Source organism: Ptychodera flava, chromosome 5 (assembly GCF_041260155.1).
Source record: "Ptychodera flava strain L36383 chromosome 5, AS_Pfla_20210202, whole genome shotgun sequence".
Taxonomy (NCBI): domain Eukaryota; kingdom Metazoa; phylum Hemichordata; class Enteropneusta; family Ptychoderidae; genus Ptychodera; species Ptychodera flava.
In genome coordinates, this window is record NC_091932.1 from 37915562 (window position 1) to 37934275 (window position 18714).

The 18714-nt window shown below is 35.4% G+C and overlaps 1 protein-coding gene across 2 annotated transcripts; it reads right to left on the minus strand.

Annotated features, from left to right (window-relative positions):
- Positions 1-2154: 2154 nt before the first annotated feature.
- LOC139133838 (very low-density lipoprotein receptor-like) lies at positions 2155-18491 on the minus strand. 2 transcript variants are annotated; one of them, XM_070700604.1, is made up of 7 exons: positions 18297-18491; positions 15489-15593; positions 11400-11639; positions 10235-10369; positions 8213-8512; positions 7690-7820; positions 2155-6139 (listed from the first exon to the last, which is right to left on the minus strand). In XM_070700604.1, exons 2-5 carry the CDS (start codon positions 15580-15582, stop codon positions 8283-8285), a joined length of 699 nt encoding a protein of 232 aa, XP_070556705.1. In that variant the 5' UTR covers positions 15583-15593; positions 18297-18491; the 3' UTR covers positions 2155-6139; positions 7690-7820; positions 8213-8282. The 2 variants fall into 2 exon arrangements, with proteins under 2 accessions (XP_070556705.1, XP_070556704.1); XM_070700603.1 differs by having other exon boundaries at positions 2155-7820; positions 8230-8512; positions 18297-18444.
- Positions 18492-18714: the final 223 nt, after the last annotated feature.

Consider the following 18714-nt stretch of genomic DNA (forward strand, 5'->3'; position numbering starts at 1 on the left):
GCAAAATAAACATTTGATGTGGCCCTATCTTTGCATCTTTTTGAGAAATAATTAAAGAGACTAATGATGCTGGTAATTTTGCCAGGATTCCAATAAATGTGTCTGACCGTGCTTTTGGATGGCCACAAAGTGCCAATTAGTCTGGCACACATACAGTTATTCTTAAAATCTAGGAAGTCCAGAATCAATTATATAAATCAAAGCATACATTTGGGACATTGCCTATTAGAAATTAGCCTAATCAAAGCAATTGGGCAATGTATGTGGTTGCAACAATTGAAAATAATTTTATAATTGAAGATAAGCCATTAATACTTTTCAGATGAGTTTACAAACTTTCACATTGCAAAGTGCCACTCTGCCAAACAGCTACCAATCATGGCTCTTCATTGAATGAGCTAGCATTTATCTAAACAATGACATACAATGAGAGATTACAATGCATACCTCATCACAGTGGAATAGGGAAATCATCAATAAGGCAGTTTTAATGAACTGCCTTAGCTTTCCTGGAGTAGACATTGATAATTGTTACAACTTTCTTTTGCAACGCAGTGCAGGCATGCATGTAACTGGATTTTTAAGATAACTATATAATTGGACTTGAAAGCTTTGGAAGAACATGCATGAGTATTCTTCTAGAATGGAAGGAATTACTTTTTGAAGGATATTCTTTGGTTCTTGTGTCTGGTGGTCAGCAGGCTGATCTAGCTTTGGAGTTCAGTGGCAGTGCACTTGAGCCTTTTACTTCTATAATGGAGCTGCAGTGCATGTGCTACTTTAACAGTGATGACGCGTTCGTTGCCCCACCCATCCCTTCTAGACAATGCAAAGCTGCATCATGTGCATGAGGGTGTGTGAAGTACAAAATGCACGCATGATCATCAATGCTTTTAATATCTTAGTGACAACTATAAGCTCGGTTATTGAACAATCTTTTTTAGAGTGGGGATTTGGCTGACCGGTTTTGTCTGTGGCGTGTACTCACAGTGAATCTAGAATGTGACCTAGCATCATTGACGCATGCTGCGTCTTCAAAGAACATACACAAACATTTATTAAGGCAGCATCCTGAATGGTATCCTTAAAAAGCATGACGGCTTTAAAAGTTGTGGTGACATGACTTTAAGTGCAAATGCATCTTATTATGACTTCATAGTTCCAGCCTATTGTATTTTAGTACTGTACCCTGGTGACAATGGCATGTCATAAACATACACCTTAGTACTAAATAAAGCATATTGATGGTACAAAGTGGGCTGTGATCATTCAAGTAGAACTATGGCAGCAGTACCCACAGATAATTATATCTAGGGTTAAATGAAACAAACAAAAATATGTGGTTTTACATGTAGTTGAATCGGGGTCTCCCATCAACAACTGAGCATTGCAAACTAAAGCCTTTCCTGCCAGACAGTATCAGTAAAAAGCAGTTATTTAGCCAAAACATGACGTATTTCACCCACTAATGGCTTGGTCTGTTACAGCATCTTTAGTCCATAAAAATCAAGTTTACAATATTTATGTTTTCAATATGTTGTGTTTCATTAATTTTAACCTTGACCTGATGATGAAATATGGACTTGACAGGAAAAGGGATAACAAAGACCTGTAGGCCATCACTGAAATGGATATGGTTTAACTGGTAACCCATCATGGTGATGGTGATATCCTGCTAAATGCCTCAAATTCAACAGCACACACACACATATATACACATACTCATAAAGTAGCTGTTATACCCAACTTAGTAAAGTTGTGTGAAATTGCACTTATACTGGTAGTATGCTCCAGGTTCAGACAAATTTGAGTGTGGCTTTAAAGTGTGCAGCGTAATAAGATATCAGTAAGAAACATGTTTGCAACTGCATGAACAAATTAACCCATGTTCATACATATAGCACCTCAAAATCAGTTGATTGAATAAACAAAGATCTTAATGTAGCCCAAGAATAATAAAAGCCCAAATTTGACATAAACTAAAATTTTATACTTTGCAAATGCCAGACTAGCCAAAACCACAAACTTTCTTGGCTATCACAAATTATTTGTTTAACGTGAGTCCAGATAGCATTGCGACACCATGATTTCATGTCAGAAGAGCACTCATACAATAGCATTAGCAGGGTAACAAAAACACTCGATACAAATTATACTGTGAAAATCAAAAATGACTGTATATTACTTTCATATTCCGTTCACAATATTTTTATACAATGGTTTGAACAACTCTATTACAAAACATTCACAAATAGTGATAAACTGTTCACAAAATACTCAACTTCCAATATTCAACACAAATGTTTTTCTATATTGTGTTCAAAATAGTTTCATACAATGATCCAAATCACTGTAACCATTCTCAAAAGTATCATAAGTCTCTATAAATAACACGGATAGGTTTCTCAATTTCTCTGTTCACTTATGATCAAAAGTACAGTGTGTTAACAATGGTTCTGAAGCGAAATGTACACTGAAAAACTACATATCACATTAATAAGTATCCACCAAGGAATTAGATGTTTTCTTTGTACTACGTACATTTAAAAACGCCATTCAAATGAAAGCATGTTTAAAATCACATCAATTTATCTCAGTCTGCACAGCATCAATCCACCGTTGACAAACGTTGTCCAAGATGGTGGCTCGAGTATGAACACTTATGCGGTGCCAATGAAATGTACGGAACGGTACTGACTACTCACAGTTCTTTCAGAAACTCTCACGACATCAGTAATGAACTAGTTCTGCTGACACACGACTCTATTTGTACAACCGGGTTGCACAATGTCTGGTACACTGGTATTCTGTTTATGCAAAGTCAGTACAAAATGTCCGCTGATTGTATGATCCAAGATTCAAAACTGCAGAAAGACTGCCCGCTCATCGTCAAATTTTTTTTATGAAAAACTGCTGGGAAATTTGTAATTTGTCCTTGGTTTGTCTAAAAAGCAGCATCTGATGCACACCCAAAGAATATTTCCGTCAATAAAAAGTATTTCCTTTAATACGATATGTTTGGACTCAATTTGTTGAAACTTGCTGTTTGAAAAATACAGTTATTCAAAACATACATGTCAAGCAAAAACTGATGACGGTAACAAGAGTATACCACAACACACTATCTTGATGATACCACCTTACTGGTGTGACAATATGGAATAGTATATTTCAGTGCGTAATAATACTTTGATATGTCTGGTTTCTGTGGGCAAGCATTTTCAAAATAACACACTGAAATGATTGATCATGGAATTTAACACGGATTAAACTCAAAACTGGATATGCACAGGAGAACAACTTTAATTAAAATAATTCAACAAAAATGTTTGGCACTGGCATTTAATTTACATCACCCATATTCAAATATAACAGTTTAAGCAAACTACCGGTAGCTCTAATCAGACCCATTCTTTACTCACCATTAATGCCATATTGCGAAGAATGTAAATTTTTCAGCATAATTGCCCTGAAGTACACCAATAACAAAAAAAGACTGTACATGTATTAAATCATCAAAAACTGGCCAAAAAACTAAAATATACATGTTATGCAAAATGATTTATAATGATCACAATCTTTGCCATTGCACAAGTGATAGCATAATGCTGACTAATTGAAAAATAAATATCAAAATATAAATTACATATTTGCAAAAAATTAAAGTAAATCATCATAAAGCTTCACATACACATCTTCACTGTTCACTGTCTTTATACTTCTGATCGACATCAAGTTCCTCAAAACATTTTGTCAATAAATCGCTTGAGTAGAGAGGTAACAAATCTATTGTAGTATCAAACGAGTCCACTATGACATTTGCTGATGCTTTTAACATTATTGCAAAATGCTCAGATTGAAAATCCATGCAGTATGACCCTGGGCGCAGCTTGCCTACTGGAGCAGGTACCCTGTATGTGACTGCAGAGTATAGGAGGGCAAATTTCTTGTTAATTCCACAAATAGCCAACTGTGCTTTTCCAATTATGGAAGACAATTTTGATCTCTTTCTGAAGAGACTTCAAGACAGGTAGACTATACATATTTAATACAGTCAAAATTCAACTGAGAACCTACATGAAATTTGCATGACCTAACACTAAGGCACTTTTTCATACAGACGCAGTCATGATAAAGATTTGAGGCATCAGTGCTATAATTACACACTATTTCTGTAAAGCCTTTTTATATATTCTAGGTGAAAATAAAATTGTTTGCATGAGTAATTGGTACAAAAATGATAGAACTAAAATACATGTTAACAAAAATATTTACCTTTTTGGTAAAAAAATAAATAAAAAAAACATCAGAATGGCAGGAGACTAGTCATAAAATTTTCTTTAGCTTCATTAATCAGCTATTTATCAAATACAGCACCCATTGTACAAAGAAAACTTTTTTAAGAATAAAGCTTTTTGTCTAAAAAGATAAGCAGAATGTAAAAATGTAAGTGATTGAAATGTATGACAACATAGTGCAAAGTACATGCTTCTGAACACAGACTTATTGACATGCACATAATTTTGCGCGTCCCTGAAAAAGGGTATTTTTTCAAAACATCTTTCTCATGCAAAATACATGGACTAAATCTTGTGTGGTGACAAATCACCTGCATACAAGAAACTTACTGGACTTTAAGTAGTGTGGTAAATTAAAAACTTACACGCTTAATATCTGATCACGTTTCTCTGTCAGTTAACTTGCACAACTGTCAAAATGCACTTGCAAACAACTGAGTTCCTGAGATTGTGACTTATAGAGTAAGTAACTTCCCTGATATAAGATATTAAAGTAGCCAGACACCTAGACATGAATACACTCTTGTATAAACAGTGAATTTGTCAACACTGCAAGTATTCTGGTAAAAGTACAGTAGTTTGTAATACTGTATATTTTTGTAAGTCGAATATATGTAAAGTATCAACTATAGTCTGTATTAAAACTCTATGGTATCCAAATTGTTGATACTCTTCAGAAAGATTTTCTTTTAAAGCTTAAAATACTAAGACACTGTGTGGGAACAACTGACGTGAAAGTTTTTAAAATCTTTGATACAGAATGGCAAGTTTACCTGTTGGCATAATCAAGGTCACCTCAACTGTCACTGAATATTTTGAATGCAGAATTATCTTCTTGCTAATTATCAATCTCAGGTTTTGTACCACTCTTCTTTCAGTGATTTGAAATGACACATGACATACAGAGGTGAAAGCTTTGGGACATTAAATTTCAGAGATGAAGATTTGTCCAAAATTGAGAAATATGGCACAGAAAATTTGCAAAACTTTACGATCATTTCATCAAACCTGCGTGAAATAACCGTGTACAAAACCAATGTTAATGTTTCTTTCAACTTTCGCTGGAAAATCTGAATCTAATGAATGGAAGACACACCTGAACTTGGTATTGCTCAATTGTCTTATATATGCTTTCATAAGTATGTAGATTCTCTTTTTTTCACAGTAGATATTGACAACATCAGAGTTCTCAACTGGTTATCAAAAATAGACTTTTCATCCGATTCATTAAGACATTGTAATTTTCAACATTTTTCCAAATTACAATTTTGAAATTACCCCCTATACACTGCACAGATACAGTAATATACTAATACACAAAAGTATACACACTATCTACATTTATACATCTGGATGAAATCAGTACTGATATTGGATGATGTTTACACCTGCATCATGAACATGATAAAGATTTCAGAACTTTCAAATTTTCAAAATTCTGCACCTTGTAATAATATTTTTGATCTTTGGACTTCTGTTCTAATCTCTCTAAAACCTGTATTTAAGATTCAATAAACTGGCCATACTGCAATCACACTAAGTAACTATTTTAAACAATGAAACCCATCATAAATAAACTCACAGAAATAAAATAATTCATGAAAGAAAATGCCATCAAACTTTCACAAAAGACTTGGTAAGTAAGGTATTGTGAAAAATGCAATTTCATAAAGTGGTGTCCCTATACTTGATTTCAAGATTTTTTCATAATATTTCTTGTCTAATCATTTTTCATAAAACATGCACAAGTATTAAGCAAACGATGCTGATGATGATATTTTTACACCTGCATGTTCACTCACCGGACTTACAGTTCTACTGTACTGGCCATCCCTACTGACCTTGTCAAAATTAAAGGTAAATGAAATTCATATAATGAAAATTACAAGATGCAAATAGTCTTCATACTTAAGCCTCTCCATATAAAATCTAGAACACAATCTAAAAACCAGATATGAACTGAACATGCTCACGTGTTTCATTATATGTTTGGAACTTCATTGAAAGTGTTATGATCAACATAATGAATAATATTCACCACAGATTGATTCTATAAAAGCCAAGTACCATATCTCCAATCAGAAAGTTCATTAAAATATGCAAATTAGGAATTGACTGAAATGTTCTCATTAAAATGCAAATTAGGAATTGGCTGAAGTAAAAATGTTAAATGACTTTCAATAATCTCGTATCATAATATCTTAAATGTACAAAGCAATTCGTCAACTTTGGTCTAGTCAAGACAGATAAATATCCTTAATTAGGAAAGTTCATAACATTTGCAAATAAGGAATTTTGGCTAAAATAAAATTCTTAATGACTTCACGTGTGTTAACACGTGAGCAAAAACACTGCCATCTATGCTTACAGTGTCTTTGCCATCCATCTCTCACACTAGGTGGACACTTATAAAGGCAGTTTGACAAAAATGCTATCAGATGAGTAAGTTTTGAGAAACAAAGTTTCTGACCAAAAATTGTAAAAATTGCCCAAAAAATACAAAATTGAAGATTTCATCACAATATCAATATTTTACACCAGGTAAACCATAGGAACCTGTAAACCAAATATCAAAGCTATCAGACAAGTAATTTTTAAGAAACAAATTATTTACCAAATTGGCAAAAATTGCCAAAAAATACAAACTTGCAGATTTCACCACAATTTTAATAGGAACCTGTACACCAAATATCAAAGCTATCAGACAAGTAGTTTTTTGATGAACAAATTTTTTAACCAAAAATGGCAAAAATTGCCCCAAAAATACAAAATTGTAGATTTCATCATAATTTGAATACATTATGCTTTGATCACGTATATGAACCTGTACACCAAATATTAAAAACTATAAGACAAGTAGTTTTTATGAAAAATATTTTGACCAATAATGAGAAAACTTGTCCCAAAAATACAAATTTGCATATTTCTACACAATTTGAACAAATCCAAAATGGGTCATATCTAGGGACCTATATCCCAAATATCATCACAATTTGAACAAATCTAATCATTTCTGGGGACTCATATACCAAATATCAAAGCTGTCTGACCAGCGGTTATGAAGAAGATTTTTTTACCAAAAAGGGCTTTATTGAGCTAATTTGCATACTTTCAACACTATCAATAAACAAAAAAACAGGTAGTTTGTCATAATTATATTTGCATCTACGCAAGAAATATGAAGTCTACAAGTACTGTGGTTCTCAAGATATTTGAGTAGACGGACATCCTAATAAATGGACAGACGGACATACATAAGTACATGCATACTGAGATACAAACAGTACTGACATACTGACATACATACTGACGCTGGACGGTTACCCATCCCAATAGCTTCTATAGACTATTGTCTATAGCAGTAAAAATGAACAACTTTAAATTTCATTACTTGTAAGAACATCTCCATTTCCTATACTCTCTGATGGAATTCTATTTAGAGCCATTTCAATTTTAGGATCATCCGAGGGAAGAGGTCGTTGTCCAGTATTGTTGGCTTGTCTGCACTTCTTTAGCCTGCAGCTAATGTATGAAAAAAAATTATTGAATCAGAGTCATATTCAAGAGAGGGCACATTTTATTTCAACCCTAAAGACTAAAATTTTAATCAGTGCACCTGAAAAATCGCAGGGCCCAAATTTCATAATGAAAACGATAAGATTTTCCTTTAAATATTTAACGCTTGTTATGAATATTTCTGTTCTAAATACTGGTTAGGAACATTACATAATAATGGTGAATGTAAACTAGATAATTTGATTGCATTCAATTGAAAGGAAACCTCATAAAATTAAGTTGCATCTGGGAAACTATTTTAGAACAATTTATGGTCAAATTCAAGCTTGGTGAAAACGTTTGATCTACAATGCACGTTAAATCTGGGCAGGGGAACACTTAAAATGTCATTAACGTACCGAAGGACAACAACAACAACACCAACAACAACACCACCAATAAATACAACACCGAAGAATATGCCTGCTATTACTCCAGTAGATAATCTGGAATCATTTGCTTTACCATCAGATGATGCTGTGATATTTTTCCATGGTAAGAAAGGTTCTTGAGAGATGTATCATTTGTAGTGGAGTTTTGGACGGTGGTCTCATTTACTGGACCTCCAGGAGGGGTTTTTAAAGATGGTGGGGTGCTGTTTGGCTGCTGTGATGTGATTTCACTAGAGACATCAATAGGAGCGTAGGTTGCACTTGGAACTGAAAGAGAAAGTAAGTGCAACAAATAATAATCCTGGTTATAATACTTTGAAGTAATTAACAACATTCAAAAATAATGATTTTAAATTTTGCTCAAATTTTTCTCAACGGAACTAAATATCATCATTCTCAAATAAAGGGTCACAATGCAAATAAGGGATTACAGAAACAAAGAAATATAACCTAAATTTATCAATAATTGACACATAAAATGGCCACTATTCCCTATGTATACAGGGAAAAACTAAACATTTTTAAACAAATTTGTACGCTGTAAAAGCTTCATAATTATAAGAAAAAACCCAGCAGACTAGTAGGAAATATTGGGAAATTGTCAGTACCGGTATATTGTAAAAGTGTGTGTCCTTTATTTATTTGTGATAAAAATGCAAACATTTAGTACAAAAATATAAATACAAACAAGTAAGCTCAGTTGCAAGTACCACTTTTTTGATGTAATTCTATAAATTTTAAGCAGCGCGCCACGTGTTCTAATCATGAAAACGTCTTAAATTGCTGTTGATAATGTACTCCTGTTGAAGTATTATAGAAGTTAAACTTTTTTCCGAAAGTTGTACTTCAAACCTGTCATATACTGGTATTTTGCACAACCTTAATTAACAGCAAAATTAGAAAGGGAACAGTCACTTGAATGTATTCAACTATGAATTCAGTTTTATTTGAAAGCAAGCAATCTTCATTGGCTAATTTAATTAAAGCCCCAATAGCTGCAAATGTTAATAAACCGATCTCAAGATATCCTTAGTTTTCCAAGAGTTTTCTTTGAATAAGACCCATTAGAGACTGAAAAAATGTATAACACTGCTATGAGTGTCGAGGGTGGCATGTAAATTCAAAGATTTTAACGTCCTTTTAGATTTCCCGCCATTTTCAAAAACTAATCATATGACAGAGAAAATAAAGATTACAACAACAAAATGTTGGCCATCGTGTGTTGTGCATTCAAGTAAATGACATCATGCTTGTTTCTGTTATGATCACGATGTATATGTGCAGGAAATACTGTTTTTTGTATTTTCCCGTGGAGCGCCATTTTATGGGTGCGGCACCCGTTTATTATTAAATCTGTTAAAACGTGTAGGCATGGTCCAAATCAGCGAGCAGTGATACTTCAATACATTTCCTTCAGTAAGTACATTTAAACAAACCAACTCTGGTTTGAAAATAAAATCAAGAAAATAATGCATAAAATTAGCAGCTATTGGGGCTTTAAAGTCTTAAGTTGAGGAGTTGAGTGAAAATTATCAAAATACTGCAATTGTTGACAAAATCTGTCTGTAGAGAAAGGCAAACCATTCATTCAAATTTTTTTTTATTGTGTAAACAATATGGATATCAGATGTTGATAAAGTCACAGATATTGGGGAATTTTTTACAATTGTCTGGACTCCCCCTTTTAGCTGCATGGACACTGGTAACCTTTACCCTTACAACGTTACATTTCAAGCTGTTGTCCCTTACATATATGTCACATTCTGTTTTCTTTGTAACCTGAGATTGGGTATACATTGTGGTGGAAATGTTCCTGGTATTTTTGTATTTGGAAATTATAAAGCAATTTTCTTTGTGAACCTTAATCTGTACTTATCGTACAAAAGAGTGTATTCTTTGTTGAATCCACAAGAAATAGGAAATTATCACTCAATGTAAACATATGTAGAATAATCCTATTAGAGCTAATTATTATCTGTATATGCATACCAGTAGTTGTTCCACATATCTCTTCAACTTCAGCTGATCCACCTTGCCAGAAGTCTTTTCTGTTACATACAAGGGTTTTGTTTATGCAAGTTCCATCCTCTCGAGTGACCTTTTCTTTGTCAGACAATATGTTACCTAGGGTTGAGAAGAAAGATATGTCTTAATTACAATCTGGAATACAATTCAATTCATACATTTACCAAACAGGGATAAAAAGACCACACAAAAGCTGATTGACATGTGACCATTACTATTTCACAGCATGTTTGTGGATGCAAGCTCAAACATTTTCACCGGTAGATTTTTTTTAAGTAGACAGTACGGACATTGAGTTTGAAGGACAAAACATATCTAAATGAATGTTATGACTATTTGATGAATTGTACAGTCCAAGCAATCTAACAAGTATTGTTTTCATTGCTAATAATTTGTCTTCAGTAAAACTCACCAAAAAGAAATATTTTTAATGCCATTTTGATCACGATATATTGACATGAATATGATCCCTATCAACACCAATTAAACTTAAAATCATACTTTTCAGTATTCTTAACAGAACCTGGCTTAAACAAATTGTAAGCTTTGAACATCTTTTAAAGCAAAGTTAAACTACATGTATAGGAAGTTCTGTCACAATTCAAAACAAACATGAAAACATTCTTTGAAACCTGCACATCAAATATGTGAATCATATAAGGCAAGTGATTTCTAAAAGGTTTCCCATTAAAATGATGGAAATGTTCTCCAGGAATATAATGTTGCTTATTTTGTTTCATCTTAACAAGCAAATTGAACAAACTTATCTCTGACTGGTAAATTTAATTAACAAAACATGAGAATGGTACTGGACAATGCATGATATCATTTAAACATATTTGATTACAAAAATTCTGAGAAAGTTTTGCTTAAAAGAATCTGCTGACAAAATGTCAATATAATCTAGTTTCAAGGTTTGTCATAAATCAATCGACCTGATGAGATGTTTTGAAAACTAGTTCATTGTGAGTAAGCTAGACACTATCTTTTAACAAAAAATGACATGTTAACAATTTAATCAATGATCACTGTGGGGCACGTCAACTGTATTAAGCAGAATTCCCACAGTGCAATTTAATAGATGGTCTTTCCTGTTGCTATGACTGCAGATGATTTTTGAAAAACTTACAGCAATCATGTTCATCTTCATTGTCACGACAATCCTGCTGACCATCACATTGCATCTTTTTAGTCTGGCACTTCCCCTCACACATGAACGTGTGTGGTGCTTGGCATAATAGACAAGGACCAGCTTCATCTGAGTGATCCTCACAATCCGGCTCTCCATCACAGCGATGATCTTCTGGGACACAATTACCACCACTGGTACAGTTGAACATGTTGGGCTTTGCACAGTCATATTTGAAATCTGCAAAATATCAATCAGAAAGATAATCAGCAACGTGACACAAGCACAATGTTAAGTCATCATTGATGACACAGTCCCCACTGAATTGAGATTATTGCTATTAGTGGGCTAGTGTTGGTCTGTTTTCGCATAAAATGTATTCTTATATGATATCTGAGTTTGAAAATTTGTGGTATTTTGATAATTCGTATAGATATTTAGTTGATTCAGTGTTATTGATGTGTGAAATGTCAAAGGCACTTATTTCAGTCTACTGTGTAGTTATTTTGTTCAATGTTGTCCAGCTAGTGCTACAGCAGTTACAGCATGCTCTTTGAGAGGGTTGATGTATGGTGGACTGTAACAGCTATCATGGTAGACATATGGTGAATGTGACCTGAAGCGAATGAAAAAGGTGCCTACAACATGGAGTAGGTTCAATCCATCAGTTAAATAGGGAGCAAAGGAATGTCTTTGCGAAATATTGCCATGGTCATAAATTCTTCTTTCTGGAACCCCACAAGATTAAAGTATGTGTTTTGAAAGTTATTGTATATTGAGCTAGTGGATAAATATTGTACACTTGCTGGCGTGCTGATGCCTCATATTGTTTGCACTGAGCTCCGTCAATACAACTTGATGTCTGAAGTTTGCAAATTTTATCACGACACAGACTCAGGGTCAATCTTTGGCTGAAATCTCTCTGTTTTGTCAAGGTTAGTACACTATGACTGTTAATTTGATCGCCAGCATGTGGCCAACAGTTAGTTCCAAAGACGCCGTTCGGTAGAGTTGACTTTTCAGATCCAAGACCTGCAGATTCAGATCCTCAGATCTCAGATTTCAGATCCTGTAACTTCAGATGCAGATTCAAATTTACAAACCTTTCACAATACCTGTATTAACAGTATGATTGCAATTTAAAAAAAAGTAATTTGAATATGACATATACAAGGCGGTTATGAATGAAAACAAATAGTCGGACGTCCCTACATAAACATTTTCGCTTAACAAGTTTCAACGAACACGGGTCTACAATTACAGATAGCTAACTTGCTTCTTCCAACCCCTGAATTCTGATTTAGCCCGGGGTCACTGGCTTCCAACATGGATTAGTTTTATTCCCTCGCCATAAATATTACGAACGATGGTAAAATACGGACAGCCGATAGCCGGCATTAACATGATCGTCGCGGTCTTGATCGTTCGATCGATGGTGTGTGTCTATCTCTATGTCTCTTTGTATTGACTATAGAGGGAACGTTCACGTGATAATATAACAAGTTGAATCATATTGCGCACCCTGTCTTCGACTGATGACGTTCTGATTCTGAGATCAAAGTTTTTAAGTTCAAGATTCAAGATAGAAATAAAATAATTTCTAAAGCCTTTTCAAATCTAAATTATATTTTATTTATCATATATACATCAAACTTTGAAAGTTGTGAAATTTTAATTCCGAATCTGCATGCGTCTGATGTTATAGGATCTGAGGTCTGAGATCTGAGGATCTGAATCTGAGGATCTGAGGATCTGAATTTGAGGATCTGAAAAGTCAACTCTACCGACGCTGTTCAGTGTTTGTCCTGATAAAATGTTTGGCACTCTGTTTACCAAGATCGTGACAGCAGACGATGGACATGCATCAGATTGCACTGAAAATTGCATCGAAAGTATAAAGATTTATGACAATGAAAAAAACACACGTTGCGTTGATGTTAAAGTTTTATCTGAGATGTCACTATGCAGCAAGTTTGGTGGCTTTGCGGAGGCTGGACCAAATTAAACATGGCTGCCACGACCAGAACAGTGTGTGCAGTGCGAGATGGTATATTGAATGATAGCCATCATGTCATGAGAAGTTTGCTTGTCAGAATTGTCACACACAAGAGGTGTTCAAAAAATTTTAGGGCTACAATGCATGTTTTGTATTTTCATAGATGGCAGCATTGACTAGAGTACAGGAGGACAACTGCTATATTTGTGGCCAGCCCTAGCTATTTCCATGGAACCATGAATTCTGTATATAGTGATGTTGTTGTACGCCAAGCTGTGGCCTCTACCAGTCCAATGGAAGCAACTTATAACTTACTACAGTGCAACAACAGTATCATTTGAAGCTTGCTGTTTTTTCTTGTGGAGGACAAGAGAACCTTCTGAACAATGACTATATATCACTAACTTCACTCAGATCACAATACAGTTTGGTTAGGCCATTGTGTAAAATGTGTCAGGACAGCGGTAAAGAGGCCAAGACATGGGGCCAAAGTAAATTGAAAAAACTCAGATGCTCAGGTTCTAGCAGGAGGATATTGAAGGACAATACTGAATTGTTTGATTTCACAGATTTGCTGTGCATATCAGTTCTAGCATGTTGAAATACTCAGAATGTTGTGCAAACACAAACTGAACATATGTTAATATGTTATTGTTGAGAAATATAGTGTTGAATTCAGTGTATCTCCCTTGTCTTAGATATTTCTGATTACCCGAAAGGCAAAAGATTAGTTTGCCTTGTCTGCATCCCGGTAAAAAAGTCTTAAGGACTGCGGTTCCCTTTGGGCAAAAAAAAATTTCGCTCGCCGCTCCTGAGCCTTGGTCCAAAAAATCTAATGAACAAGAATTTTTTTCTCTAGCCTAAAGCTTCATTATAGCAGGGTGGGAAAGTTTGGGTGAGAGCAAAGCAACTAAGTTGTTGCTGCTATGGTGCCTGGATTGTATGACCTCTTATTGAATTTGATCATCTGGCTAATCCTGTCCTTTGTGGCAAACTGCAAATCCTTGGTCCATATCGAGCCTTAGCTTAGCCTAGCCAAACCTTCAGGGATAACATTCAATAATGTCTGTTAGGCGGGGGTACTCTATGGGCAATCACATACACGATCCCTCAGACAGGAGACACTACAAAAGTTTTTGTGATCAGTTTATTGATTTCCATTTTTTTACAGATCACAGTTCAAGCGCCTGAATAGTACCACTCCGGTCGGGAGCCGCCATATTGATTTAAGAAAGTGCGCACAAAGGACTGTGGGATGGGCCGAAAATAATTCGAGCAAACACATATAATAATTCAAGCAAACACATATAATTAATTCGAGCGAACACATGTAATTAATTCGCTCAAACACATAATTAATTCGAGCGAGCACACATAATTACTTCGACCAAACACAAAATTAATTCAAGACACTAGTAGAAATTTATTCTAGCACACATTAAATTAATTGTGAAAACCCAAAATTAATTGAAGAAATTAATATATTAAATCTAGACTACATAAAATTAATTCCGGCACATAAAAACATATAAATAATTTGAAATGTTAGCAAAATTAATTCTAGACTACATAAAATTAATTACAGCAAAGATAAGCAGAAATAATTCATTGGAACACATAAAATTAATTCGGCATGATACACAAAATTAATTAACGCATATAAAAAGTAATTAAAAGAAACATACAATTAATTCGAGGTGCTAGTAAATTAATTCCAGTCTACATAAAATTAATTCTAACATACTAAAATTAATAAAACATAATTTTGACTAGAACGGGCCCCCATACATAAAGCTATGCATTATATGACATACTGACATACAGATGCAGCGGACTTACCATATATGCCAAATGTGAGCTAAAAAGTTTTGATGCAGTATTTCATTCGTTATATTGAACTTAAAAATTTGAACTTGTTGCAATATATGCATGAGTTCACCGAATATTTTATTTGGAAAGTTCTTTCAAAATATACTTTATATATCTTTAAAGTATATCTACTTTTCATCTATCTCCCATGTATTGCTCTTTTAATTTCAGTAAAGATATTTTTGAAGTTGCTCATTTGAAAGACAATTTCAGACCCAACCTACCTGGCACTCCTTTCAATGGTGATGGGGAAACTGCGCCCGGTATAATAATTATGATGCTGAGTAAACAGAAACTGTTCTTCCATGTACTGTTCATGTTGTAGACACCTATGTGGATGGAGAAATTATTAAAGAACATATTTGGAGTAACTTTGTTGTTATCCATTATTAGCACTACTAAATCAAATATATTTAATTCTTCTCCTAGAGGCAAAACACACATATGCTTGCAAATTTGAAAGGCTCAACGTCCGTACATGTGTGTTATACATGTTTAGTTGGGAAGTGAATGATGGTTTAACTACAAAATGAAAAGGCATTTATCTGAGTATGTGGACTGACATTGAAAATTAAGTGATAGTCTCTTGTGGCAACTGTCCCCTTGAAGGCGATGTTGACAATTAATTAATTAATCATCACAGAAAATATCTTGCTGTAACTGTTACATATGTTAGGAGTGCATATACATTATCAACTTTCAATAAATTTTCCTTTGACTGGTTTAATGAACATTTACTAAAACGAGAGTTTTTTCAATAGGAGCATGAAGCTACATGTAGCTGCCAATACTGTTCGCTTTTGATTCTAGATCTTTGGGTATGCAATATTGAATAACCTCAGATATGAAGGATAAATCTAATGATCTCCATTAATTACATTGCAACTGTCAGCTCTCAGCGGTGTTTTATCCAGGATGGCATCATCAGGGGGATTTTCCCCCTTTCCCAGAAAATTTAGGGGGGATTTCACCATTTCATGTGTTCTACTTGTATCTCTAACGTGTGACTGGCACTATTTCAGGGGGTGGGGGGGAGGGCGTGGGCTGGTTCTGGGCCTTTGACAAATTAATTGGGGGTGCCAACATGTCAACAGAGGGGAATCCCCTATCCGTCCCATTGTCTAGAAGAAACACTGCATCAGTGGATATCATTTTACTTGTGTAAGACTCAAGAATTTCATCCCAGTAAATGACAACCACAGGTTTTGGATCAAATTTAAGCCATTTCACTGAAATTAAAATGATTCCTTCTTTTACTCTACTTTATAAATTCTAAATGACAAAGTTTGAGCTCTCAGACATGCATTGTTCCTCATCAAATGGAACCACAGTCTCACTGACACAAGTTTTCAAAGGTTAAATGCACTTTGTGGACCGATATTGAGACTCTAAAATTTCTACAATTCTTTTCTGATCTACCACATAGGGGGTGTCATTATACCGCTCACGCAGAAAGTAAAACTTTCATGTCTTTAGTTTTTGGAAAATCCAAAAACCCCTCCACAATAAGGTTAACATAGGGATGGCAGCCATTTGGAATTTCAACATTGAAAAAATGTTTGGAAATTTGGTTTGTTAGCTCCAAACTTTCTGCGGTGACCCCCGATTTTCATTGTTGATTTGGTAAGAGAATGATGGAAAGTTTTATTTAGGAAAGTGAGAGAAAAAATTTAGTTCCCTCACTTTTGAGGCACATACTATCTGATTACAATCTGATACAGAGTACGGCGACGTTACATGGTATTCTCGTGCCGTCGCCTCTCACAAGAAAATACCGTGTAAATAAAGACGTCGCCGTACTCTACATCTGATTTTAATCAGATTGGAGGCGCATACTCAACCTGCCATCACAGACCAGTTACTGTTGAAGAAAGCTGCTTACACTTCAGGATCCCTGACAATTGAATGATCTTTACCCCAAGTATGGATGGATATCCTGTCTGCAACATACCTGGTCCGTGGTGGCAGGTAGACTTAATAATTGTGTCAATGAGACTGTGGTTCCAGACGGTCGGGAATTATGCACGCCTGACTTACTTAATTTGAAAGAAAGTAGTCAGGAGACATTTTGACAATAAAATTGTGACAATTGTTCCTGGAAATGCACAAATATGAATTACACCATCTCCTGAACAGATCAAGTCAAGGAGATCAGTGAAGACCGACAACCTAAGGAAAATAGATAAGTGCTTGAAAAAAACTAAAAATATCAATATTCACAATGATTGAATTTCACTGACTTAATTTTTGATACATTTTCACTGACATTTAAATTAATCGATTTGCCAGTACAGCAACTGTAACGTGCCTATTGTTATTTAAGATTTTGATTAGGATTTAATTCAGCAGATTTTATTTCAATAACAGTGACAATAGTAAAGTCATATCAAAGTGAATAATTAGTACTTTAAAAGTTTGATGATCTGGGGAATGCCAGACGTCTTCAGAAATGTTAATGGCGAAAATTTTAAAAACCCGACATGAACATTCCATGCGCATTTTAAACGGCGGCAGTGATACAGCGGCTTTCGTCGTGTGAAGCGAGTAAACCGAGCTCGCTAAGCTATCTAGCCCTGCGTACGATGCTGTGTGTTCCGCTACAGCTAATCGCCCCGCTCACCACAGCCCTGCAAAGACCCGTACGTAGGGTCGGTGACTTCAAATCCATTTTGGGACTTGACGTAAACAGCCAAATTACTGCCGAAATTCAACGTTCTTAGGCCCAAGTCGTATCCCAGCCTACCTCAGCTGCTCGATCGCTTCCAAAAATGCCAGTCTTTTATTCACTTCTCGTAAATAACCGTCGATATCGGCAACTCTCTCGCTAGCCCTGCGTACGATGCTGTGTGTTGGCCGCTACAGCTACAACACACAGCATCGTACGCAGGGCTGTAAGTAGCTCTTCGCATGGCAGGGCTGTGTGTTCCCGGCGTCATGTGGGATATGCCATAACGCCGGGAACCACACAGCCCTGCCGGCCATGCAGAGCTAGGCTGTAAGCTATCGTGAGTTGTGAGTTAGCGTATACTTACAAGTCGGAGCTCCCACGTACAATCAGGGTCATGGACCAGGAACAGCGTACAGTATGTGACTGAAGTCGTCCCACCTCTATCACCACAAGGACTGAATTGAGTAGATCGCTGTCAATGTAATCCTTCCGCATTCGCTTACCGTGAATGATTGAAACGGCCGCGGTGTATCCGCATATCAGCTGGCACTGATACAATAGAGGTACGCTGATATCAATCGACCAATTATAGGGCGATTTACGGAGTGTGCCACGCGAGTGGCAATACGTACGATCAGTGACTTGCGCAACTTTGAACCAGTCAGCGTAATGAATGCCACTTTAGACCACGCCCAAGCCAAACACTTTCATGTAGCTCTTTTCATTGCGCTCGATCGATCGATCGACACAGAGCAGCGTTGCTGGGGATCCGTGGCCCTGCC

What these genes read in the sequence shown, in the direction of transcription:
- LOC139133838 (XM_070700604.1), bottom strand. Translation starts at nt 15,582, where the DNA reads ATGAACAGTACATGGAAGAACAGTTTCTGTTTACTCAGCATCATAATT. An exon ending in ACCATTGAAAGGAGTGCCAG is followed by an intron (nt 11,640 to 15,488) that starts GTAGGTTGGGTC and finishes GATATTTTGCAG; the next exon opens with ATTTCAAATATGACTGTGCA. An exon ending in GATATGTGGAACAACTACTG is followed by an intron (nt 8,513 to 10,234) that starts GTATGCATATAC and finishes TTTCTCTTTCAG; the next exon opens with TTCCAAGTGCAACCTACGCT.